Source organism: Hippichthys cyanospilos, chromosome 16, assembly GCF_059441005.1.
Source record: "Hippichthys cyanospilos isolate Australia breed blue-spotted pipefish chromosome 16, RoL_Hcya_1.0, whole genome shotgun sequence".
Taxonomy (NCBI): Eukaryota; Metazoa; Chordata; class Actinopteri; order Syngnathiformes; family Syngnathidae; genus Hippichthys; species Hippichthys cyanospilos.
Window position 1 is genome coordinate 15,594,912 of NC_142384.1, and position 21,799 is coordinate 15,616,710.

Here is a 21,799-nt window from a genome sequence, read left to right on the forward strand (position 1 = left end):
ATGTCGGTGGCGTGACTAATGGTTTTCAAATGGGAGTTTATGTGAAATGTTAACAGGATTTCTGTAGATAACAGCAGAATGTTTTCATGCTGAAAGTGAAAGTTATCTCTTTATTTTCAAATAAAGAGCAAATTAATTCGCACAAGAAGCAACGTTAAACTTAGCTACGTGGATTCCTTCGCAAAACACCTTATTTTGTTTTACGGGGATACAAATTGGCATTAGTAAGACAATGTTTCATTATATGAATAAAACAGATGATGTTCGGTGATTTACCTCAGGGGTGTCCAAACTCGGTCTTCGAAGTACGGCTGTCCTGCAGTTTTCTCAGGTTTCCATCCCCGACACACCTGAGTCATATGATCAGGGTCGTTATCAGGCTTCTGCCGAGCTTGCTGATGAGCTGATCATTTGAATCAGGTGTGTCGGGGAAACAAACCTGAAAAATATGCAGGATGCCGGCCCTTGAGGACCGGGTTTGGTTAAGTCGTTTTTTTTTTAAAGTTTTTTTCTGGTTGACTAGCTTAGAGTAACAGGCAGAACAATTATATGCTGAAATAGCAGAATCAACAATTAATATGTGTATGTTATTAGGTTTTTGTAAAAAAAAAAAAAAACATGGGTGTTACTCTGTGAAATTTACATATAATATATGTGTCTTGATGCAAATTATGGTTGGAATTACTGCATTTAAAAATTACTCCTGGCATTCCGGTAAACAAATAATCTTGAACTCCCTGTGGACCAAACCAAGTTGTTTTGCTCACCTCAAAATTCATAAAAAGTGAAGGTCATTTTTTGTCTGTAAACAGGTGAATTTGAATGCAAATAAAATGTGCCAAGCTTGTGTTTTGTACCTGAGAAGAAAACAAATTTGCTTTCTCTTTATAATAAGATTTTTTTTTTTTTTAAACAGGCTTCTCAAGCATGAAGTTATTTTGTTGTTTATGAATGGCATCGGTCTGTTTGTGAAGGAACAGATTGATACGCAGCAGAGAGGAGACGAAAAAAAAGACACAGCTTTTGTTACATTATTCATTTTTTCTATGCCAAAGCAGCAGGAGGAGAAAACAGTCAATAAAGAGACAGCGAGAATAAAGCCCAAAATGTTCTCAGTGAAGAAGTGCTTCGGAGCCTGTGTGTCAATGTGTGTGCGCGTGTGTGTGTGTGCTAACATTTTAGTTTTTTGTATGTATGGTAATTGGATGCGGCCTCAAAGCAGACTTGGCAAGAACCGACGAGTAGATGAAAAGACCTTCAAATACGCACTGATACACACAACTAAGCCTATTACAATGACGCGAGGAGTTCTGCAAGAGTACACGACAACATCACTAAAGTGACTAACAGCTGTGGCTTTGTGTTGCGGGCATATTACTTGCCCTGACCTCTTCTGTATGTCATTTCAGAACCTGAGTGATGGAATCAATGCATAGCGGCTTGAATCAGAATGTTACTTCATCATCCATCTTTCAGCAATACCATAATTCCATTACAAATCCTGTCCGGTTGCATAACAAGTGATATATTTTCAAGAAAAGTCTCATAAATTGTATTGACGACATGTGAAGTTGGAATAAAATGTTGGTGAGCACGACAGAAATATAAAAGGCAGATCTATGTACTTACAGGGGGATATACTACAAGAAAATTAATTTTTAAACGACTATGTACTTACAGGGGGATATACTACAAGAAAATTAATTTTTAAACGACTTGACGGTTGCTGGGATAAATATTTTCAGGATATTGTGAAACCCTTCTTCACCACTTCATTGACTATCCTCAATATTGATCTCTGGGAAAGACGTCTCAAAAAGGTTGATTAAAGTCAAAATATAATCATTGTCCCTCTGACATTCAGACTGGTCCAAAAAAAAACAATGTTACAGCTTTTTCTTATACATTCTAAACCCTTTGCGTGCAATAGTGCAGACTAACCACTGGGAGGAGAACTTCCATCCATCTATTTTCAATAGCCGCTTATCCTCATTAGGGTCGCAATTTAAAACAGTATTTTAGTTTTCATCAAATACAATTTCCCAAAAAGACTGATTGTGTGTTGATAATTGTGCTGTTGAGCATATGTATTTGTTACTGACTGTTGACACACACAATATGGTATTTGCAGAAAGTATTATATATATATATATATATATATATATATATATATATATATATATATATATATATATATATATATATATATATATATATATATATATATATATATATATATATATATTAGAAAACGTTGTTTTTGTCACTCCTCAATATCAAAGATGGCAGTCTTTGATGTGTCCTCCATTTAGACCACCTTTAATTCCAGATAAACGCCCCTGCGGTGAATGGGTCAATAGAACGGCATCAGAGGCATTCCAAACGGTAGATATGAACGTCTGCCGTTTAGTGAGTCAATAAATATGGGTGGCAATGTTTGGCAGCTGAAGGCAAGCCGGAGGCTCCGAGACAGGCCTTGATCCAACTCTGTTAAATGAGAACGACAGCGAGGGTACACAGGGAGCAGTGATGGCCTGCTTTGTCCTCCCTCCCACTGTTCCCTGAATAGCTCTAGCACAAAGGATAACGTTATTTCTCCTCTAATTACCAGATGGTGAACTGTTTGTCTGCCCCCCGCTCCGCTGCCCTCACCCCTAGAAATAAAGTCCTCTGTGGTAATGACCCCGTACGGTTATGAAACAGTCTGCCCGGCCGAAGCGATCCCTTCCTTTTCCATTCTGCTCTTCCACTGAAATCTATGAGGTAAACTGTAAAACACCTCTCCGGAAGCCGTTGCGGTGTCTTACTATCTCGTTAGGATGTAATGGGATTTCTTCAAGTATCAGCAAACCAGCATCGGTATCAGCAAAGTTATTAAATGCTTCTTAGTGCCCTGATGGGAACGGTGCATTTTTCTTTTCAATTTAAGAGCAAATGAATTGGAACACGAAGCAGTACTGAGACCATTTTCCAGCAGATGAGCAAGAAATAAAACATGGAGTTGACAAATAAAATACATCTAGAATACCACTGCATATGTTGTTCCAAAGTTTAAAAAACCAGACCCAGGTGGCACAGGATGCTGGTTTCAAGTTTTTTTTTTCATCCAGGAATGCTTATGCACCGGTTAGGGGGAAGTTAGCTGAAAAAAAAAATCACAAGATGTACACGATTGAAGAAAAGATCTTCTATTTTACAGCACAGAGTGAATTCAGTGCTGATCATATAGATGAAGATCTTCTTCCAGAAATATTGAACAAGTTTCAGGTTGTTTCCAAGCAGATCAGTAAATTAAAATCAGTCTTCTCACAGTTTCTCTAGTTTAAGACGGGGGAAAACGTCAAACAATTAAAAATGTTTGGCCCGAGACATATGTCCTCCGTTTCCCAATCTTTGGTTTTAGGAGGTATATATAGGCCACAAGATGCTCTCCATCTGCTCCTCCGTTGCCAAAAGCTTTAGGAGGGCACTGCAGGAAAGAGAGCCGCACCGGGGATTACCGTGGCACACCGGGTCCAAGCGGAGGTGAGATTAAAACACACAAGCACCGGAAAAACACACTATATAATGTCCGCACTGCCATCCATCCATGTTTGCCGTCTCCGGACGTTTCAATTGTGTGTTTTGAAAACGGAGAGAATAAGCACGTGAATTTGGGGGGATTACACCTTTAGACCACATTGCATTGCTAGCAGAATTACAACTTCCACCCTGAGGCGTGTAGCTCTGTATTCGGGCTCAGGTGGTAAAAATAAATCCATCCTGTGCAATAGGTTTAAGTGAACTCCGGTGCTAGCCGGAAGGCTTTTGCAACATGTCGCATCCTGGCGGCGAGGTCACTTTGTTGAGTTCAGCGGAGATTTGTGCTCTTGGTCCTCAGCTTAGTTCGGTATTAAATCTCATATACTGAACCTCCTCTAACCTTGTCGATGGAAAAAAAAAAAAAAAGCCACGACCTCGGTGTTTATGCGTGTGTCGACAAAACGATCGGAAGACCGGCGTGACTCGGCGCCGCAATGATCCCGCCGGGATTTGGTTTATCTTGAAATCAATTTGGGGAATCTAATTGCATTGTTTTGGTTGGTATTCGGAATGAGAATGTCAACAGGGGGATTTGGAAAGCGTCTTCTTCATAGGGAGATTAACTGAGAGGCAGCGCAGTCTTTCTTACTTTTGCACTTAGAGAGAGAGAAAGAGAGCGAGCAAGCGACAGAGAGAGAGAGAGAGAGTACAACAAGATGGAGGGGGGAGTATATTACCGAATGGATGGGAGTGAAATATCCTTCATATAAACCAGACGTAGACGAGCAGCAAGCAGCTCCCACCAACGCCAGTGCAGAAGACAGGATCTTTCTGGGCAAAAATAAAAAGAGGAATTGGGATCTAATCCGGTGGAACATATTTTCAACAAACAACAGGTAAATGTATCTCATTAATTTGACAAGTAATTATTAAACTCAAGGAATACTTGTTGCTATCAACAAAGATCATGTGATGAGGATGTGCCTCAGCTAATAGCTTAAGAGAGGAAAAATAAGTTTGATTAATAAAATGTCAATTTAGGTGGCGTGTTTCATTACTATCTCTCTATGACTATCTCGTTACTAATCTCTTTTATCAGATTTAGAAATTTTACAAAGGATTATCAAAATATGACTGCATCTTTTGACCCTGGCAAGTTTTCAGTAGTTTTCACTAGCCACTGTCCACAATCCAGTGACCTTAATTATCACCATTATTATTATTATCACTGTCGATTAGTATGTCAGGAAATGACAAAAAAAAAAAACATTGCCAAAATTGTATGTTTCCAACAACCACGATTACAATCTTTTCACTCAGAAATATTCAAATTGGGCATATTACGGCGTTTTAACCGGATACCTCAGACCCGCCCTGAGGCCATGCTGCCAGTTGATTTGTTTAATTCTCCAGCCTACACATAGGAGAAGCAGCTTGTCAGATTACACAATTACGCATGTCATCCATCTGATCACGGTGTCTCAGTCCCACCTAATTAGGCTCACCCTGCTATACTAGGTCACCACATGCAGAGCACGCAGCTTGCCGGGTATCTCAGACACTCTTACTGAGGGAACAACAAGGACGAGCTTGTGGCGAAATTAATGGCACAATTATTTCAGAATTTGGCTAGAGAGGAAATAACACGCATTGCCGTGTGGATTGCCGGGAACTCTCGCTTATCATTAGGTATATTGTATGTTCCAGACTCAAAAGCAACAGATGAAGATAGATATATTTTTTTTTGTAATAGTTTTACCTCTCGCATACGCTTTGAACACATTTAAACTCGATAAAACACGCTTTTCAAAGTACATTTATGAAGTTCTTGTTGGCGCAGTTCTCCACTTGTTTATTTTGAAAGTGCTGCATAAAAGAAGAATTACGTAATGTGTCACCTTGTTATTATTTGTACATGGAAATAATTTAGTTGTATATAGTTATATTGTTGGCAAAATAGTGAATTTTTACCACTGAAAATTTTCAATCAAACCACATCATTTTGTTTCACCAGAGTCCACATGCAAACTGTTGTGTACCTTACACCGAAAATATGTCTCTGTATGACTTCTTTTTTCGAAAGAAGTCTCAACATGACCTTTTTTCATCTTTGAAGCCCTTTGAGACTTCGGTGATTCAGGGCTATACAAATAAAATTGGATTGATTGATACATTAGATATATAATTCTTTGTATGAGAAGAATATAAGCAAGTTGTATGCAAAGATGTACAGAAAGGCTTGAAGCATATATATATATATATATATATATATATATATATATATATGATACATGAGTGTAAATTATTCTCCAATTGACAGCGGTCCTTGTGGTTTTAGACATGATTGTGCTCTTGCGCACTCTCTTGTTGATATGCGCATATTGGACGACTGCGCTGATTGCTGGAATCAGCTCAGAGGGGGTGTGTCTTCAGGATGGCAAGCACAAGGCCACGCCCAGCCCAGAACCTCACCTGAGGGAGTGTATGCTCTACGCAGACAGTGAGTGACTGCCCGTTTGGCTCATTAGAAACACGGCAAGTGAGACTCCTGTGGCACCTTGACTGACGGATCGCTGTGTGTATTCTGTTTGACAGATAGTTGCTGCACACAGGAAGGCATCCAGGATATCTCCCATTTGCCGTCTGCCAGCAATCAGAATGAACCCTGGGACAAGTGTGGGCCGCTGAGTCCCATGTAAGCCTCTAACAATAATCCAAAGCGCAACCAAAATAAAACTTTTATTTCAATGCAATTTATATGAATAAAAATGTAATACAGTACGCGGGAGTCCACAGATCGGTAGTTGATACCAATCCGCACACGACACACAGATAGACCTTATTTATTTTTCTTTTTGTGGTGCTTAAACGTCAGCCCCGGAAGACCCGGAACTCTGTCAATTAATTACTTATACAGTACTGTAAGTCAGTGGTCCTCAAAATGGGGGCATCAAAACTGATGAAAAAAAGAATAAACTGCATTACAAATGCTATTATTTTCAATGCAAAACGTTAATTACACGCAAATGAGTTTTTATCATTGCAATACTTTTGCAAGGGAAATACCTTGCACAAACAAAAATGCTAACGGGCCAAACGCATACAAGCTAGCACTACTTGACATGCTGAAGACAGGAGCTAACATTAGCTCGAACGTTAGCCACAGTCACAAGTTGTTGGATCAACAAACAAACTAATTTGGGGCATATAAATGACAAGACTCTTACACAGAAAGTACAACTTATAGACAGTCATTGGTCAGATTTCACAGAGAGACAAAACAATAATTGACAGCTTTTAATTAAATCCACACCATCCTTCTCACTACAAAATGTAATATCAACAGCGGCCAGAGGTGGCGCCAAAAAGCAAAGATCCAACGCTGCAATCATCTCATCTCTTGATCGTGCACATTTGATGCTGTATGCATAGAAAGGCTTGAGAATGGTTACAATAACAAGAGAACAAAGTGCTTGGCAATTAATTTGCAGATGTAGCTCAATCATTCTGGCTGTTATTAGACCAATACTTTCGAAAAATGTCTAATACTGGATCTCAGAAGACATGACATAAGCAATGACTGTTCCCTCTTTCTACTTAGGTGTGAAGGCTTCCTGAAGCGCGTGTCATGTTTCTACCGCTGCTCCCCAGATGCTGCCCGCTGGCCCCATCCCCATCGCCGCTCCTACATCCAGGCCGTGCCTCTCTGCCACAGCTTTTGCCGGGAATGGTGAGACTGACCAGCACATCGCTGAGAACAATGTACCAATAATATTGGAATATTTATGATAACATCGGTGTGAATTGTATGCATTTCTGCTGCAGGTTTGATGCCTGCAGAACAGATTTGACATGTGCTCGTAACTGGGCCGCGGACCCCAGAGGACACAACTGCACCGGAACCTGTGTTCAATATCAGCAGGTATGCTGATAAAACCCAGTTCTACTAATAATGCAAAATAGTCTCAAAAATGTCAATAGGACATAACACAAAGTTTAACATACCGTATCAGGTACTTCGTCAAAAGCTTATTGCTTTTGATGGACTCAACTCTCGTTTAGTATGCGGTACTTTAGGTCTTAAAGGGACAATGTGTAAGATTTAGACCGTTTTTCAGTACGGAAAGCAAGAGGTGCTGCAATTACCATTTTCCGGGGTTATCACAGACATGGCGGCCTCCAGAGGAGTGCCACCCCCCATGTAATACAATTTCATGATTACTAGACCTATGATTATATTTAAAACATACTGTTGGTCATTAAGAACACATTTACTTGCAAGTTTCTGAAATATATAAACATTCTTTTCCCTCATTTTTTATGAAAAACAGTCTCAATCTTACACATTGTCCCTTTAAGCATTTTATGGCTACACCAATAAATTATTAGGCGCTTCATTTTATCAGCATAGGCGCCCCACATATTTTTCCATGTACTTTATTCTTTTTTTTTTAAATCCTACAAAACTGCAAATAACTGACCTTTGTCATTTCTGCCACCTGTGATTTTTTTCTGTGGAAGTGAAATTGGAGTGTAAGATTTGCGATGGAGAAGGGCAGAATGGAATAAGCATAAGATGTCAAGGACAGGGTAGCGCCCCAGGAAATTTCTGCTTGTACCGAATAAGCTTTGGCAACAAGCGACGTGAGCCTGGGGAAGGGCGTAGTGTTTGTGTGCTTGCGTGTCAGGCATGTTTCGCAGCCAAAGCGCCAACATCCTCTTTGTCCTTCAAACATGATGAATATATCATAGCTTTTCACCCTCGGAACACCTCCAGCGCCTGAGTCTTAATCCCCCCCAACAGATGAAAGGAAGCAGACGTCGAGGTGCAATTGCGCCAAAGGGAAAATGGAAGCAAGGTACACAAATTAGGGATTTTGGCAAGCGACGGAAAATAATACATTGGAGACGTAAAGGGGAGCAAATGGGCTGCGGTAACTTGGCAGCAGATCTTAATTGCTGGTTATTAGGATGTCACCAGAGAGAACGGCAGTTCAAATGGATACACACATAGTTCATGGATGTTTGTGAAGGAAAACTCGTCAATTTGTCTAGATTTACCAGAGCGTACCATATTTCGACAGTGGAAAATGTATTTTTATTCTTACAATGATGCAGTATTGTTTTTTTTTTTTTTTTGAAAAGTAGGACATCATAAACATGAATTGTGACCACTGCTGCTCTACTGTACGTAGATGTTTGAACACATAACATCATCTTAGGTTGGACCACTAAAAAAATTTGACTGATATTTCACAAATGTGCAAAGGGCGAAAGAGCTGAAGCTGGTTGCCATGTTTCGGTTTTGTTGTGTACTGAAGTTAAAATAACTCACGTGGTTTCAACTAAAATCCAGTCTGTATCTTTCAGTTATAGTTTTGAATTTTTAAATACAATACATTTGCAAATAAAATAGTTTTATTTTCAGGTGAAATGCGGATTTCAGTTTTGTGTTTTGTACATTTTGAATCATTATTCATGTACAGTATTTATTTACCTATATTCAAATTTAATAGGTCACTTAAGATGCATTTGAGTACATGTTACATAAGTTATGTGATTTTTAGGGAGTGTTTTTTTTTTTTATTTTTGAAATCAGTAAGTTTTCATTTGTCTTTGCAGGCTAGTTTTTATTATTTTTTGTATTTTTCTACAGTTGTAAATTCATTGGGGGCCGTTCATTTGATTCACAGTAAAAGGGAGTTATGAGCATGGCCGTGGAAGAAATTTAATTATTTAAAGGGACAGTGTGTAAGATTTAGACAGCAGGACAGCAGGAGGTGCTACAGATGCTGCATTTACCCTTGTCGGTTACTATAACAAACATGGCCGCCTCTGGAGAATTGCCACAACCCATGTAATATAATTTAATGATAACTAGACCTATGATTATATTTGAAACATACTTTTGGACATTAAGAACACATTCATTTGCAATATTTTAAAATTTACAATCATTAAATGTATTCCTTTTTAATGAAAAACGGTGTAAATGTTACACACTGTCCCTTTAAGTCCCATTTCACACAGTATTGTACATCCTGTTTTTTTCTTCTTTGTCTTATTAGATGTATCAGCACGGCAGAGATTTGTGTGAAAGTTTGTGGGGTGACGTCTTCATGACTGTTGAAGATGCATCCGAGGAGTTCGGAGACGCAAATAGCCCTTGCGGTTGCCTGAGCCTCAGTCCCTCCGACAAGGATGTGATCTCGGCGCTGCGGGCCCACCAGGATGACCCGGAGGAGCTTGATACCACCAAAACCGGGCTGCCTCTGAATATGTCCCCCTGCCAGACCAAGCTGCCCCCGCAGGCAAAGAGAGGCAGGAAGGGGAATTCTGTCCTGCGCAAACGTTCGGTCATAGTGGACGACGGGGAGGGAAGCGGAAGTGGCCTGTAGGAAATAAAGTTGACTAAACGTATTAGAGATCATCGTGTAGTTGTTACGATGCAACGTTTCAAAATGGAGCTTGAGCCTCATTCCTCTCACGAAATTTCCCAGCTGTCATTATCATAGTTCAAACGTGGCGAAACACATTTCATGAATGTTGCTTGTGAACTATTCACTTCAGACGTCTTTAGATCTGGCTCGCAAAGTAAAAAAAATATTTGATTTGTGTGGCTCGGTAATTGGATGTTTTTTACGTATCGCGAAATGAAATTTGACATCTGTGTGAATATGAATTGTAGTCATAAGTTCTGAAGCGAACTTCTTATGTTACCATATTGTGCTGTGTGCTTGTCATGAAGTGTTTAAAAAGGAAAACAGTAGTAAATCGGGATTATAATGAATGTTAATGTGTGAGATAGAAATTATGTGATATGATAATGACACTGGAAAGTTATGCCTAGTACCAGGAGGATGGTTTAATATTCAGAACTACTTTGCAATGATAGACTAATTCCACGGAGAGCAAGAAGATATTATTCTGGTAGCTTGGTCCTCAAAGTCCTGTAAATGTTTTTATTATGTTTACAACATGTAGCTTCGTTTTCGAGGTGATATTAGATGTAAAGTTTTTTTTTCAGGTGAAAGTTCCCTAAAATTGGTGTTTGTGTCATTTTCGTTATGTTCTCAATAAAGAAAACTTTCTAAACAGCAATCAGCAGTACATATTTTATTTTTATTTTTTTTTAAACATGCTTTGAAGCAAGCACAATGAGAAACATTCTTTTTCTGATCTCCACAGATTAGCCTGGGTTCTATCATGTGAATGCCACAGATATGCTGCTTTTTTTTAATCAAGTACTTTTTTCTATTAAAATTAATCTTATATTGCTTCTCTGCAGAATGTGGCCTTAGAGAAATTAACTCGGGGCGGCTTCTGTAAGGTCAGATTTGGCTTGGCTGAAAATGAAGACCAATTTTGTTTTTCAGCAACAGAGATGAACCAGAGCCGACACAAACGGATTGGCTTTTTGGAGAGTAGTCAGTAGATGCCCGAGTTTGGAAGCCTGAACAGTCAGCTACAGCCCTGACCTGAATTGAAATGGCAAAACTGTGGTGACCTAAAGAGAGATGGGACACAACGATTCATTCACCATCTAATTTGGATCGGAATGCGTTTGCAAGGAAAAGTGGGCCAGCAGGAACACATCAAAATGTGCGTAATTGGAAGGTGCACACAATTGTCCATTTTATGGTGTTTTATCTATAACATGAAACAAAAAAATGTTATTGATTAGCATTTGTTACCAGAATTTTTGTAAACAGACACCAGCAGAATAGCCAGAATGAAAACAACATTTGCTTATTTTGACAACTTTTGTTGAAATCTTTTTATTTGAAAAAGTCTGCAACAATGAATGGGCAGTGCGGTTCCAATACTCTTGCAGCGGACGGTAATAGATATGCGCTACCTTGTGGCGAAACACCATAGAAATGTATAAATTATCATAGTTCAGTGGTCGAGCGGTGTACTCGTCGTAACTCAACAGAGGTTGTCGATATGATCCCCGGCCTTTGCGACCAAGTTGGGATGCCCTTGAGTATAATACTGAACCCCCATTTGCTCCTGTAACGGTTTCGAACATCGTTTGATTTCTGCAGCCACACGGCAAACTATCGCACATTAAAAAAGGTCAAATAACGTTCCTCGATTTCACCTTATTTCCACTAGAGGGCACTGTAGCTCTTCAAAAAGGCTTCATTTGTTTGAGAGCAACGTAGGACCGTGTTATTTTCGGTGACACATTGGCACAGATAAAATGGCATTAAATATTCAGACGTGGGTATGTTTAAAATATGATGGTTCAGGGCCAATACTATGCTATGTGAGTCTCCAATCACCCTCGTCATCAGCCCGATCTGAGGATAAACTGTGAGTACGAATCATATTACATTATTAAATTACTTACCAAATTATTAAATTATGTAACCTTTAACAGTCAAGTAAATTAAAACTCATGCTCTGTGTGCTTGTGCAGATGGCAACAGCCGGGTCTGTGCGTCTGTAGGAGGGGAAAGGGACTGGCGCAGAGGAAACTAAAAACCCACCCAGAGCTCTTCAGACGTCACTGTTCACATCACAGATGTTCCCACACACACTCAGTGTGGGTTGTGGGCCGAGGCGTGCGGAACGCCACTGAAGCTTTAATTGGCTTGTTTTTTTTCTTTTCAGTGCGCATTATTATCACGTAAGCCCGTCTTGTGCGTAAATTGTGCCTCCGCCACAGAGGCGGTGACACTTGAGCTTTTATTTCGAGTGGGAGATAATATCGCGATGTTTTTTGATCGTCATCACTGTGCTTGGGGCGACCTATTTACTGTTAATTGCGTGACAAATTTGGTCAGTGTGGAGACCCACTTCCTTTCTGGTTTTTTTGTTTTGTTTTGTTTTTTTAACGAAAATGGGATAATAATGCAGAAAAAGAGAAGTTGAGTGGGCGGTCTGTTTCCACATGCGCGACAAAAATAGCGGACTTGTTATTGATAGAAAGGGAATATTTAAATATGTTCCTACAGCTTCCTCTTCATAATAACTTGAGGCTTAACTTTGTGTTGTGTATTTTTAAACACCTATCAGACTTCTGCTTCCATGTTTGCTCTTCTTCCATATACTAGGACAGAAGCTAAGCTAAGCTTATATCTTGGCCAATTGTCACACTTGTTTGCCTTCAGTTATGAGCATCACTGCAGCAGATAATTCATTGAAGGCCTCTGTTTTTCTTTTCCTAATTTATCCCAAGACGCTTGTCTGTGAATATTACTCATCCACGGGATCCCCCCCCCCCCCCCCCCAACCACACACACACACCCCTCCACGTAATCTCCCCTTGAGCCCCATTTTTATTTCTTTTTTTTGCTACGCATATTTGTGCACTGACGCGTAAACCATCATTGTCGTCCTTGGCTGCTCCAAGCATCCACGCAGATGCTCATGTAGGATCCGTACGCCCACTCATGCCTGATGCCCTGCCAAGTATAGTGAGGCGCGTTCAAGAGCCCCGGCATTCCTAAAAGTCACAGTCACTTCCCCCCATCCGCAGTAAATAACTCCAGACCCCAAGTGGGATTAACAGCAGTGTCAAATTGTCAACTCGTTCAAAGGATAGTAGATACTGAATCATTAACATATATATTTTTTGCTTGTGTTGTGCATACGGGGGTGTTGTCATCAATATCATTATTTCATTATTTGATTGTATCATTTAATAAAAGAATATCAGGATACTCTTTTGACAGAGGTTTTTGACGTGAATAATTAAAGTCAAACCTCCACACCAAATGAACCTATTGTAATTAATGTTTGTGTGCTTTTACTTTTGCCTATTTAGTTGTATGTTTTTTTTAGCTATAAAGGTCAAGGACATCAATGCAATACGTCAAGGGTCTCATCCAGTGACCTTTTCCTATAGTGTTGATTACAAATAATAACAACATTTTGCGTGTTGTGCTGCATTTTCCTCTTTAGTTTCCCTAAAAATGAAAACACACACATTGCCATCATATTTTTGAGATTCTTTACTTAAATAGACATCACACATAAAAAAAAGACAATGTAAACAATAGACATGTTTAGTTTGCCTGGATCAACCGGGACAAACAACAATAATTTACACAAAGAAAAAAAACGTGTCAGTTGATGATCCACATCATCAACGGCAAATATACAAAGATATATTTTGATAACCAATTTCTGCCATTTAGTAAACCAGAGTAAGGGCATCTCGTCTCAGCGTTCGCCCAGTTTGAATGCTGCACCGACGAAGTGTTGAATGGTTCTTTGAGGGGTGTCCAGCATCCGGAAGTACCATTTCAATCAGTCCTTTACACAATATAGACACAACGGCTTTCTACAAAAGCCCCCTGCCTCATTTTGTAGTGGTGCTGCATGCACAACATGACTCCAGTGTTATCACCTTAAAGTCACTTAGTAGTCTCTGTTTAAAACGCCTCCATCTTGCTTGTGAGCATCAACTGACAGCCGCTGCTCACATGGGTCAGGACCTTCTGTTTGAGCTGGGCCACCTGGTCCCGGAGCACCGAAGCCGTGTTGGACAGGCCCGCGTTGTCGCTCTTCAAACCTTTCACCTTCTCCTCCAGGCGCGCGATGCGCTCCAGTTTGCGCCGCCGGCACTTGGTGGCCGCCAGTCGGTTCCGCAGCCTCTTGCGCTCCGCCTTGATTCTCTCCTGCGTCTCCAAATCGATCGGAGACATCGGAGGCGAGCCATCGCTGCTCAGGAGATCCGGAACGGTTTGCGGTTCTTCTTTGAGAGCGACAAGCCGCTGCGGGTGAAGTCCAGAACCCGGGTGGGGGTTCTGGAAAGCGGCGTGCGCGGAGGTCTGCGGGTGGCTCTGCTGGTGGGGCGGCAGGTAGCTGATGGTGGCCGTGGGGTAGCTGGAGGCGGCCGACGAGAGTCCGGCGTTCGGGCAGTAGGCGTTCAACGTGGTGTAGATGGGAGGTTCGGGTTGCAGTCCCGAGCCGAACACGCTGGGGGCCGCTGGCGAGCAGGTGGTAACTCCGCCGGCGCCGATGGAGGACGCCGAATGAGGCATTTGGTTCATCTTGTGCAGCTCGTCCAAGGCTTTTACGAACCCCTCGGCGAAGCCCTCCTGCTCATCGGTGATGCCCCGATTGTAGAAGTACTGCCCCGGGGTCGGGGTGGTGATGACACCGCTACTGTTTTGGATGATGAGCCTCTCGAGCTCTGGGGATGCGAGCTTCAGAGTACCAACGTCCTGCTGCCCGCCTTGGTACGGGTCCGTGTCCGCCCTCAGCTGTGATTTCAGGTTGCGATAGGGGTCTGTCAAGTTCAAATTCATATTCTGCTTTACCAGCTTGTAGTCGTGCATGGCGACGTCTGAGTGGCCGTAAGCCGACAGGAAAGAGTCATCGTGATAAAAAGGTTGTTCCATCTTTGTGGACATAAAGTCGGAAAAGTAAGCTTACCGGCTCCTTATTGAAACAATCTCAACAAATGTCGAGTCAGCAGAGAACGCGCATCAATTCGTCTTGTCAAAAGTGTCCCGACATCAGAAACTATCGCTCCAATTGAAAAATGAGTGAAAGTCCAACAAGTCGAGACAAACGCGCTCCTCTGAGTCTGATCGCTGATTTGAAAAGTCCCCCCCAAAAACGTGCCAACTCCTGTGACGACGCGTACGCGTTGCTGCTTGCGAAGATGTATTCGGTCGGCTTCATTGTGGCCCATTTTATATAGGCATGGACGCGCACTTGCTGCCAGGGATATTCTGCGTTCTGATTGGCTCGTCTCCCCCCAGACCGCGCCTTTGCCAGTGACGCAGAATGCCGGGAAGAAGGGACTGTAAATAAGTCTTCAGGCAAGACAGCACTCGGCGGAGGCATGTCTGCGGACACTTTCGTCATAAATACAGATCTTTTGCTTTATTTATAACTTTAATTCAACAGTTTATTTGTTTAATGTCTTTTCTCAAATTAACTATTGTAAAATTATTTGTAATTCAGCTGAGGCCATTCTTTATGAGACAAAATCGTATCAGTGTTTAATCTAATCTAATACAAGAGCGTTTTATAGGTTGAGGTTTCATATTTTATCACGGTCGACACGATTTGTCAGATTGTTCATCAAAAGCCTGAGAAATGCATTGAAATCTTGTCTCGTTCTGTGGAGGAAGTCCTCATACCTAATATGGGCATAGTGACGTAGTAGTTCCCCTCCGGGAGAACCGGGAACCCACTCCCACTCCGACTGCATTCCTGCTTTTGTGCCATCCATGTGCTACTCAGGAAAGGGACTTTTTGGATCAGCATGGAGGGAAACAGGGCTCGGATATCATTTTGTGTATACTGAGCGAGAGCATTACTGTAGTTTGGAACTACACGAGTGGTTGAATTGAGATTAACGTGGCCAAAAAAAATTACGTGGTGTATGCCAACAAACGTTTAAGAAATTTTTCCGATTTTTCGACCCTTCATACCGTATATAAAACGGTTAAGAATGATATGTTGGATTATACTCTGTCATGTGATGTGATCATTTACCTTGATTCCAAAATTCATATCATTAGCATTCCAAATGATCATTCCATTATCATTCAAAAACATGCATACCTTGTCTACATGTGTTGCTCCTCCATTTGTGTTCAACTGCTTATTCCTTAAAGGGTTTTAACACCGCAACACTGGTTGTCATTCTTTTTTTTTTTTCTTTCTTTAATCTGTCTGGCTCGTTGTACCTAGATTTGGTTCTACCCCACTGGCAATATCGTTTTTGTTGACTCTTGGTAAGCACAATGCACAGAGAAAGTAAACTGCACCTGTCTCAACTGTTGTCTGGTCTTTGTAATTTGTCAAACTCCCACACAAACGCAGATAAATGCCCCCATTGATGTAGATTGTATCCGTGTTAAGGAAAAAAAAACAAGTCGGGTCAGATGCCTTGCTGAGGCTCCTGATAATTCTTTTGCCTGCATATGAGGAAATAATCTCAGTGCTTGTTCTGCTGTCAGCAAGTCTAAGAAACATATCTGTAGCAAATCACTTGTTTATAAATGTCTGCACAGACAGTGTAAAAAAAAAAATGCAATGGAAAAATAAGTCAACATTTTGGCAAATCCTTTGCAAGGTTCGCTTTGAGAATCATTATATATAATGCATATATTATATATTTCGTTACATTTCAATGGTTTAGCTTTGGGGTTCCACATGATTTTTTTGTATTTATGTATTTAAAAAGAAATACTTTGTCCTTTCATTTCTTTGAGGTTAAAAAGAAATTGTACCACTGTATATTGTATGACTATTTTGCTTAAGGCACTATATAATAATAGTGCAAAGTATCAGTGTAATATACTGCCATTATATTTGATTTTACTTTTTAATTATTATAATTTCCTGTGGTTCTATTACCTAACGGAGAGCCAGAGATGACTCAAGTGACCCTATTGCCCTATGAGTGAATGCAATAGAATCAGTTGTTTTTTTCTTCTTCATGGTTACCACTGCAATTTCGTTTGGTATTTTTAATGGTCATTACTCCAATGCCGCTGCACATCATAAGTGATATATTAATTCCTAACATAATCGCAATCTTAACGTGGCTCATGTAGAAAAAAACTGCAGTGGCACCAAAGGGACAAATGAGCTAAATATTAAGCAAGGAGGTCCACTGGTTGACTCACCGCAGGTGTTGAAAATCCATACCAAGGCTCCACCAATAAATAAAGCCTAACATAACACTTGTGTAATAAATATCAAACTTTTATGAGCACCGAACACTCTATAAACTGTAACTTGAACTGTGATATACAATAGCCGGCAACACATCAGAAGTTTTCCGGCCGGCCCATCAATATTGTAGCTCCGCTAACCGGATGATCAAGTGTCATTATGGAATAGACCGGAGATGGATTGTGACGTGACTTAACAAAAAAAATCAAAAAGATGAGACTTGAGTCGGACGTAGGAGTTTTATTTGACTTATTTGACAGTTTGATCTAAATACCGTACATAATGTATAAGAAAAGTGTGGCTCAGTGACACAAACAGTGACCCGAGTGCAAATCCATCTCGCTCTGTGTGGAGTTTGCATGTTCTCCCCGAGCCTGCATGGCTTAGAAAATGGATGGATACATATGAGAAAATATAATTTTTCAGCTTGGTGTCAATCAAATTCAAAGACGTTCACACTGTGAATCTTAAGTTACGATCATAAAAGAGAAGAGTGACAAAAAATAATACTAAAGTGTTTTAATGTGTGTGTAATGTGGATTTAAAAAAAAGCTCTTGTATGAAGACCATATACTAAAGGGAAGAATGACCTGACTAGACCTTGCGCTAAGCTTTGACGTGATTTGAATCACCCTAGACAAAATGACTTGAGACTAGCTGAAGACTAGAGGGTATTTAAAAAAAAAAAAACAATGAGACATGCCAAAAGTTACATCAACAACGGTCAGAATTGAACTTTCCAAATAAAAGCAGCCCCTCCATCCCCATGTTTACTTAGCCTTTCCTGTTCTCGTTTCGGCAGTCAAACCGACCCCGTTATCACGTTTAGACCTAGTCGGAGGCCTCCCAATTAAACAGAGGTTAGCAAAAGCAAAGCACGCGGCTAAAAAAAAACACATCCCAAGCCGAAGCCTGTTTTTTTTCTCTCTCTCCGTGATTGATAATAACGACTTGAAGAAATTGTCTGGTATTCACCAAGACTATTTTAATTCTATTCCTCCTTGCCAGTATCCATGGGAATATAGCTAAACAGAGAAAAACAACACACTTCCTGGCAGTGTAGTGCATCCACTTTGCCACCTCCCTTATAAATGCTATTCTCTGTGCAGCTGTTCCTCGCAGCCGCTGCTCCACTCTGCTGGGGTTGAGGTTTTATTCAGCGTTGCGGTAGAGGTTGACCACAGTCCCAGTGACATTTTGGCAAAGCACATTATATGGTCCAGCGTGGTGAGTGTTTACTGGAAGACTCACGCGGTGGCGTTTTGCCATGATGCCAAATGTTAGTCAAAACACTCATATTACCTAAGCTGTGTGAGAAACAAATACGAGAACGTAAGAGGCAGATGTATACGGATTCGTGACGAGGGTTGTTTGCGTCCAGGGAGGACATTTTTCAAATTCAAGTCAAAACATCGACATGTGGCGTATCTTTGGAACACTTTACCGACCAGGTTTCGGCTTTTGTGAAAACAAAAATGTGTCTGACATCTTAGTCATATCTTGATTAGTCATATCTCCGTTTAGACTCTTTGGATTTCGAGCTGCTCTGTGTCCGCAAGTGTAGAAAAGGCTCCTGATTCTGTTTCCTTTGTTTGCAGGTGTGCTTTGTTTTTCCTCCGGGATTCTGTCTTGATGTCTTTTTGTTTGTGCGTTTTTGGTGGGGGCGAGGGGGTATTGGAAAGGTTCAAGGCAAGACGAGCTGCTTGGCAACAGATTTGGTTGTAAGAGTGAGGAGCACATGGAAGACTGCCAAATACAATTGAACGTTACCTGGGCCTATTCCTGTGTGAGCATGGGAACTGCGAGCCCCGAAGCGGGAAAGAAGCCTTTTACAGTACGATTAATCAAAGCGTACTTGTACTGTATGTGACCTTGCAAGACATATGACTCTGGGTGGAGTTTTCTTCTCTGTTATCTTTATCACATGCTCGAATCTGCACAAAGGGAGGAGAGAAAGATTGATTTATTCAAATGATTAATAGCAAAAGTATCCTTTGTCTTTCATTTTCATAAAAAAGCATAAACCGTGCATTCTAGTCCGACACATAAAAATGAATTAGTTATTGTTTTGTTTTGTTTTTTGTCAACTTTTTTTGATAAGTCGATTTTCATACTAGTTTGTATTAATTAAGAAAATAAGAATATTATATGGACATTTTAAACATACAGTACAGTATACTCAGATTTATCTTCACTCAGCTGCAGTGAGTTTGCCCTTTTAATTAGTCCCGCTGTTCTGACGTTCACAAACGGGGGCATGGGTACGCCTGGGGTTACGAGAAGGCTCTTCAGGGGGTACATGTGGGATCAAAAAATTCTATTTCAATGCCATGACAGGAACAGTACAGCTTTGTTTTCAAATTAAGAGCAAACCAATTGGAACAGGAAACACCTCACAGCTAGAATATGTGTGGAAAAAAAACACACCTACAGATACCATTACATAGGTAGGTAAATATGGCCTTGTGCCTTTTTTAATACAAATGTTTTCATTCAAAAATGCTGTTTAGGGAGTACTTGACTGATAAAAAGAACCCACGGTGGGTCACACCATTGAAAACTGGTTCAGAACCAGTGCAGTGGACGCAAAGAATGGATTTTTCACACTGGCAAAGGGGAGATGTCAGCAAAGTTGGGTCTTGCTCAAGGGCATCTACTCTCAGTTGTCCGCTCGAGGATTCCAAATTTCACGGGTTGTTTTCACAAAGATGTCAACTCAAGTCATTCTGACAATGCACATTTCTACCTTCCACACAGCCAATCGCACCATTAAAAAAAAAAAAAAAACGGATGCTTTATTTGGCCCTCAGGGATTCTGTGTTAAACCCATGGGGGAAATTTTTGACCCAACTCGGGCTTTTGATGTTTTTGATGTGTGATGCATTCAAAAGAAAAGCATACAAAATACACTATAAACATCGCACAGTTTGTCAAAACATGACGACTTTCAATACGTTACACTGCCGTCCCTTCTAAATGCTTGCAAATGGGAGGTCGAGAAGTACACCCTATAGGTGGCCCATGTCAGGCTCATTTACTGCCATTCAAAAATAGAATCATTGTCAATTTTGGACATAATGAAAACCCAATGTTTTATCATGCACTTATGATAGGTCCGGCCTAGTGAAAAATCTCCGGACACCCATGGGTTAACAAAGCAGGTCCTTCACAATCAGTTGCTTGTGCTGAAGATTGAGCTCTCCTCACCTCCTCCACTCAAACTGTCCCATTGTGCTTCGCCACCTCTGCACAAGTCGCCTTTTGTCAACGGCGGGCAGCAGCGCGCCTGTCGTCTGCTTCTTCGCAACGCTGAAAAAGACTCAAGAAGACTCCGTCCATGTGACTCAGAGCCGCGCAGGCACGACCGAGGCCAGCCAGAGGTCAAAGCTCCCCTCTCACTTCACAGCCGCTCCCCTGACCTTGGCAACTCTTGCAAACTCCCACTCAGCAGAAAAGAGTAGCGGGTGATAGGGGGGCGAGCGGGTGGGCAAGGGGAAAGAGAAAGACGCGCTCAGTCTTGATGAGGTTTGTTTACGAAGCGCCCTCTTGACGGAAAGGCTGACTCCTTCATTTAGACATAATGGGGCCTCTCAAGCATGCACTGTGTTGGTTAGCCCCCTTTGTGAATATGCTCCTTTTATTGCCAGGTCTATTAATAGAGCCATCCATCATCATTGACATCATCACGCCACATGATGCTGCGGTGTACGCCGTATTAACCCCAAACCGCCGGCTATCGGATCTATCAAAGGTCAGCCACCAAAAACCTCATTCGCTCTTCACGTGGCATTAATTTGAAGGCTAAAGTTCATGAGGTCTCCAATTTGAGATGCTCCGCTGACTTCGAGTCTGGCACGCATTAGTAGTACATCAAATACCACGTGACTGCGACAATATGATTATTTTTGGCTTCGCAATCTGCCTCAGTTTTTTTTTTTTTAAAGGAATGCAAATTAGAGGTGACCTAATTATCCCATGATATTTCCCATCATATTATCATCACCGCATGGCGTAGTTTAGTATTAATCCACCAATATTACAGATATACCATCAAAGATGCAGTATACTAGAAACACTAAAATAGATTTATCTCCCAATTTAAAAAAAAGGGAAAAATAATGAGCAGGAGAGAGAGAGTGTGTACTGCTACAACTGTGTCCAAATGAGCTGTTAAAAATTTGCATCTGTGACTAAACGAATCATATGCAGTCACATTTTGATTCAAGCAGATTTTTTTTTTTTTCATTGTCGGGATCTTCCCAGAAAAACATGAAGGCTTGAGACAAATTGTTCACTGCACCTCCGTGAACCACTTTCCGTGAACCACTTTCTCATTTCTGCAAAATGTGGAGGTAAAATACCCCGCTGGGTAATAACATTTAAAAAATGTTACCTTCCATGCTGCCCGTTGCTGCAGTAATTAGAGGGATTCTGCTTGGTTCTTGGTAAGTAGTGAGCCTGACACAATTTGAATTTAGTCCGGCAGGTGACCTACAAAAATGTACGTCATAGGTTCTGAGAAACGTGAAGTTATTTTAATGTGTGACTCTGGTCTAACCATTTCAGTTACTCCTTCCTTTTATCCCTCTATTCCTGATAATCAATAGCTTATGGTGCGAGCTAA

General features: G+C 41.0%; 2 protein-coding genes across 2 annotated transcripts; one reads left to right on the forward strand and one right to left on the reverse strand.

The window, feature by feature from the left end:
* The first annotated feature begins 4,228 nt into the window (after nucleotides 1–4,228).
* Nucleotides 4,229–10,623, forward strand: rtbdn (retbindin). Its single transcript, XM_088437699.1, has 6 exons — nucleotides 4,229–4,418; nucleotides 5,861–6,022; nucleotides 6,118–6,217; nucleotides 7,124–7,252; nucleotides 7,348–7,444; nucleotides 9,591–10,623. The coding sequence occupies exons 2-6, from the start codon at nucleotides 5,863–5,865 to the stop codon at nucleotides 9,918–9,920; spliced, it is 816 nt and encodes a 271-aa protein (XP_088293825.1). The 5' UTR covers nucleotides 4,229–4,418; nucleotides 5,861–5,862; the 3' UTR covers nucleotides 9,921–10,623.
* A 2,846-nt stretch (nucleotides 10,624–13,469) lies between these two features.
* On the reverse strand, nucleotides 13,470–15,160 carry junbb (JunB proto-oncogene, AP-1 transcription factor subunit b). Its single transcript, XM_088437674.1, has one exon. It carries the CDS (start codon nucleotides 14,889–14,891, stop codon nucleotides 13,908–13,910), a length of 984 nt encoding a protein of 327 aa, XP_088293800.1. The 5' UTR covers nucleotides 14,892–15,160; the 3' UTR covers nucleotides 13,470–13,907.
* Nucleotides 15,161–21,799: the final 6,639 nt, after the last annotated feature.

What these genes read in the sequence shown, in the direction of transcription:
- junbb (XM_088437674.1), bottom strand. Translation starts at nt 14,891, where the DNA reads ATGTCCACAAAGATGGAACAACCTTTTTATCACGATGACTCTTTCCTG.
- rtbdn (XM_088437699.1), top strand. Translation starts at nt 5,863, where the DNA reads ATGATTGTGCTCTTGCGCACTCTCTTGTTGATATGCGCATATTGGACG. An exon ending in GTGTATGCTCTACGCAGACA is followed by an intron (nt 6,023 to 6,117) that starts GTGAGTGACTGC and finishes TCTGTTTGACAG; the next exon opens with ATAGTTGCTGCACACAGGAA. An exon ending in CACAGCTTTTGCCGGGAATG is followed by an intron (nt 7,253 to 7,347) that starts GTGAGACTGACC and finishes TTTCTGCTGCAG; the next exon opens with GTTTGATGCCTGCAGAACAG.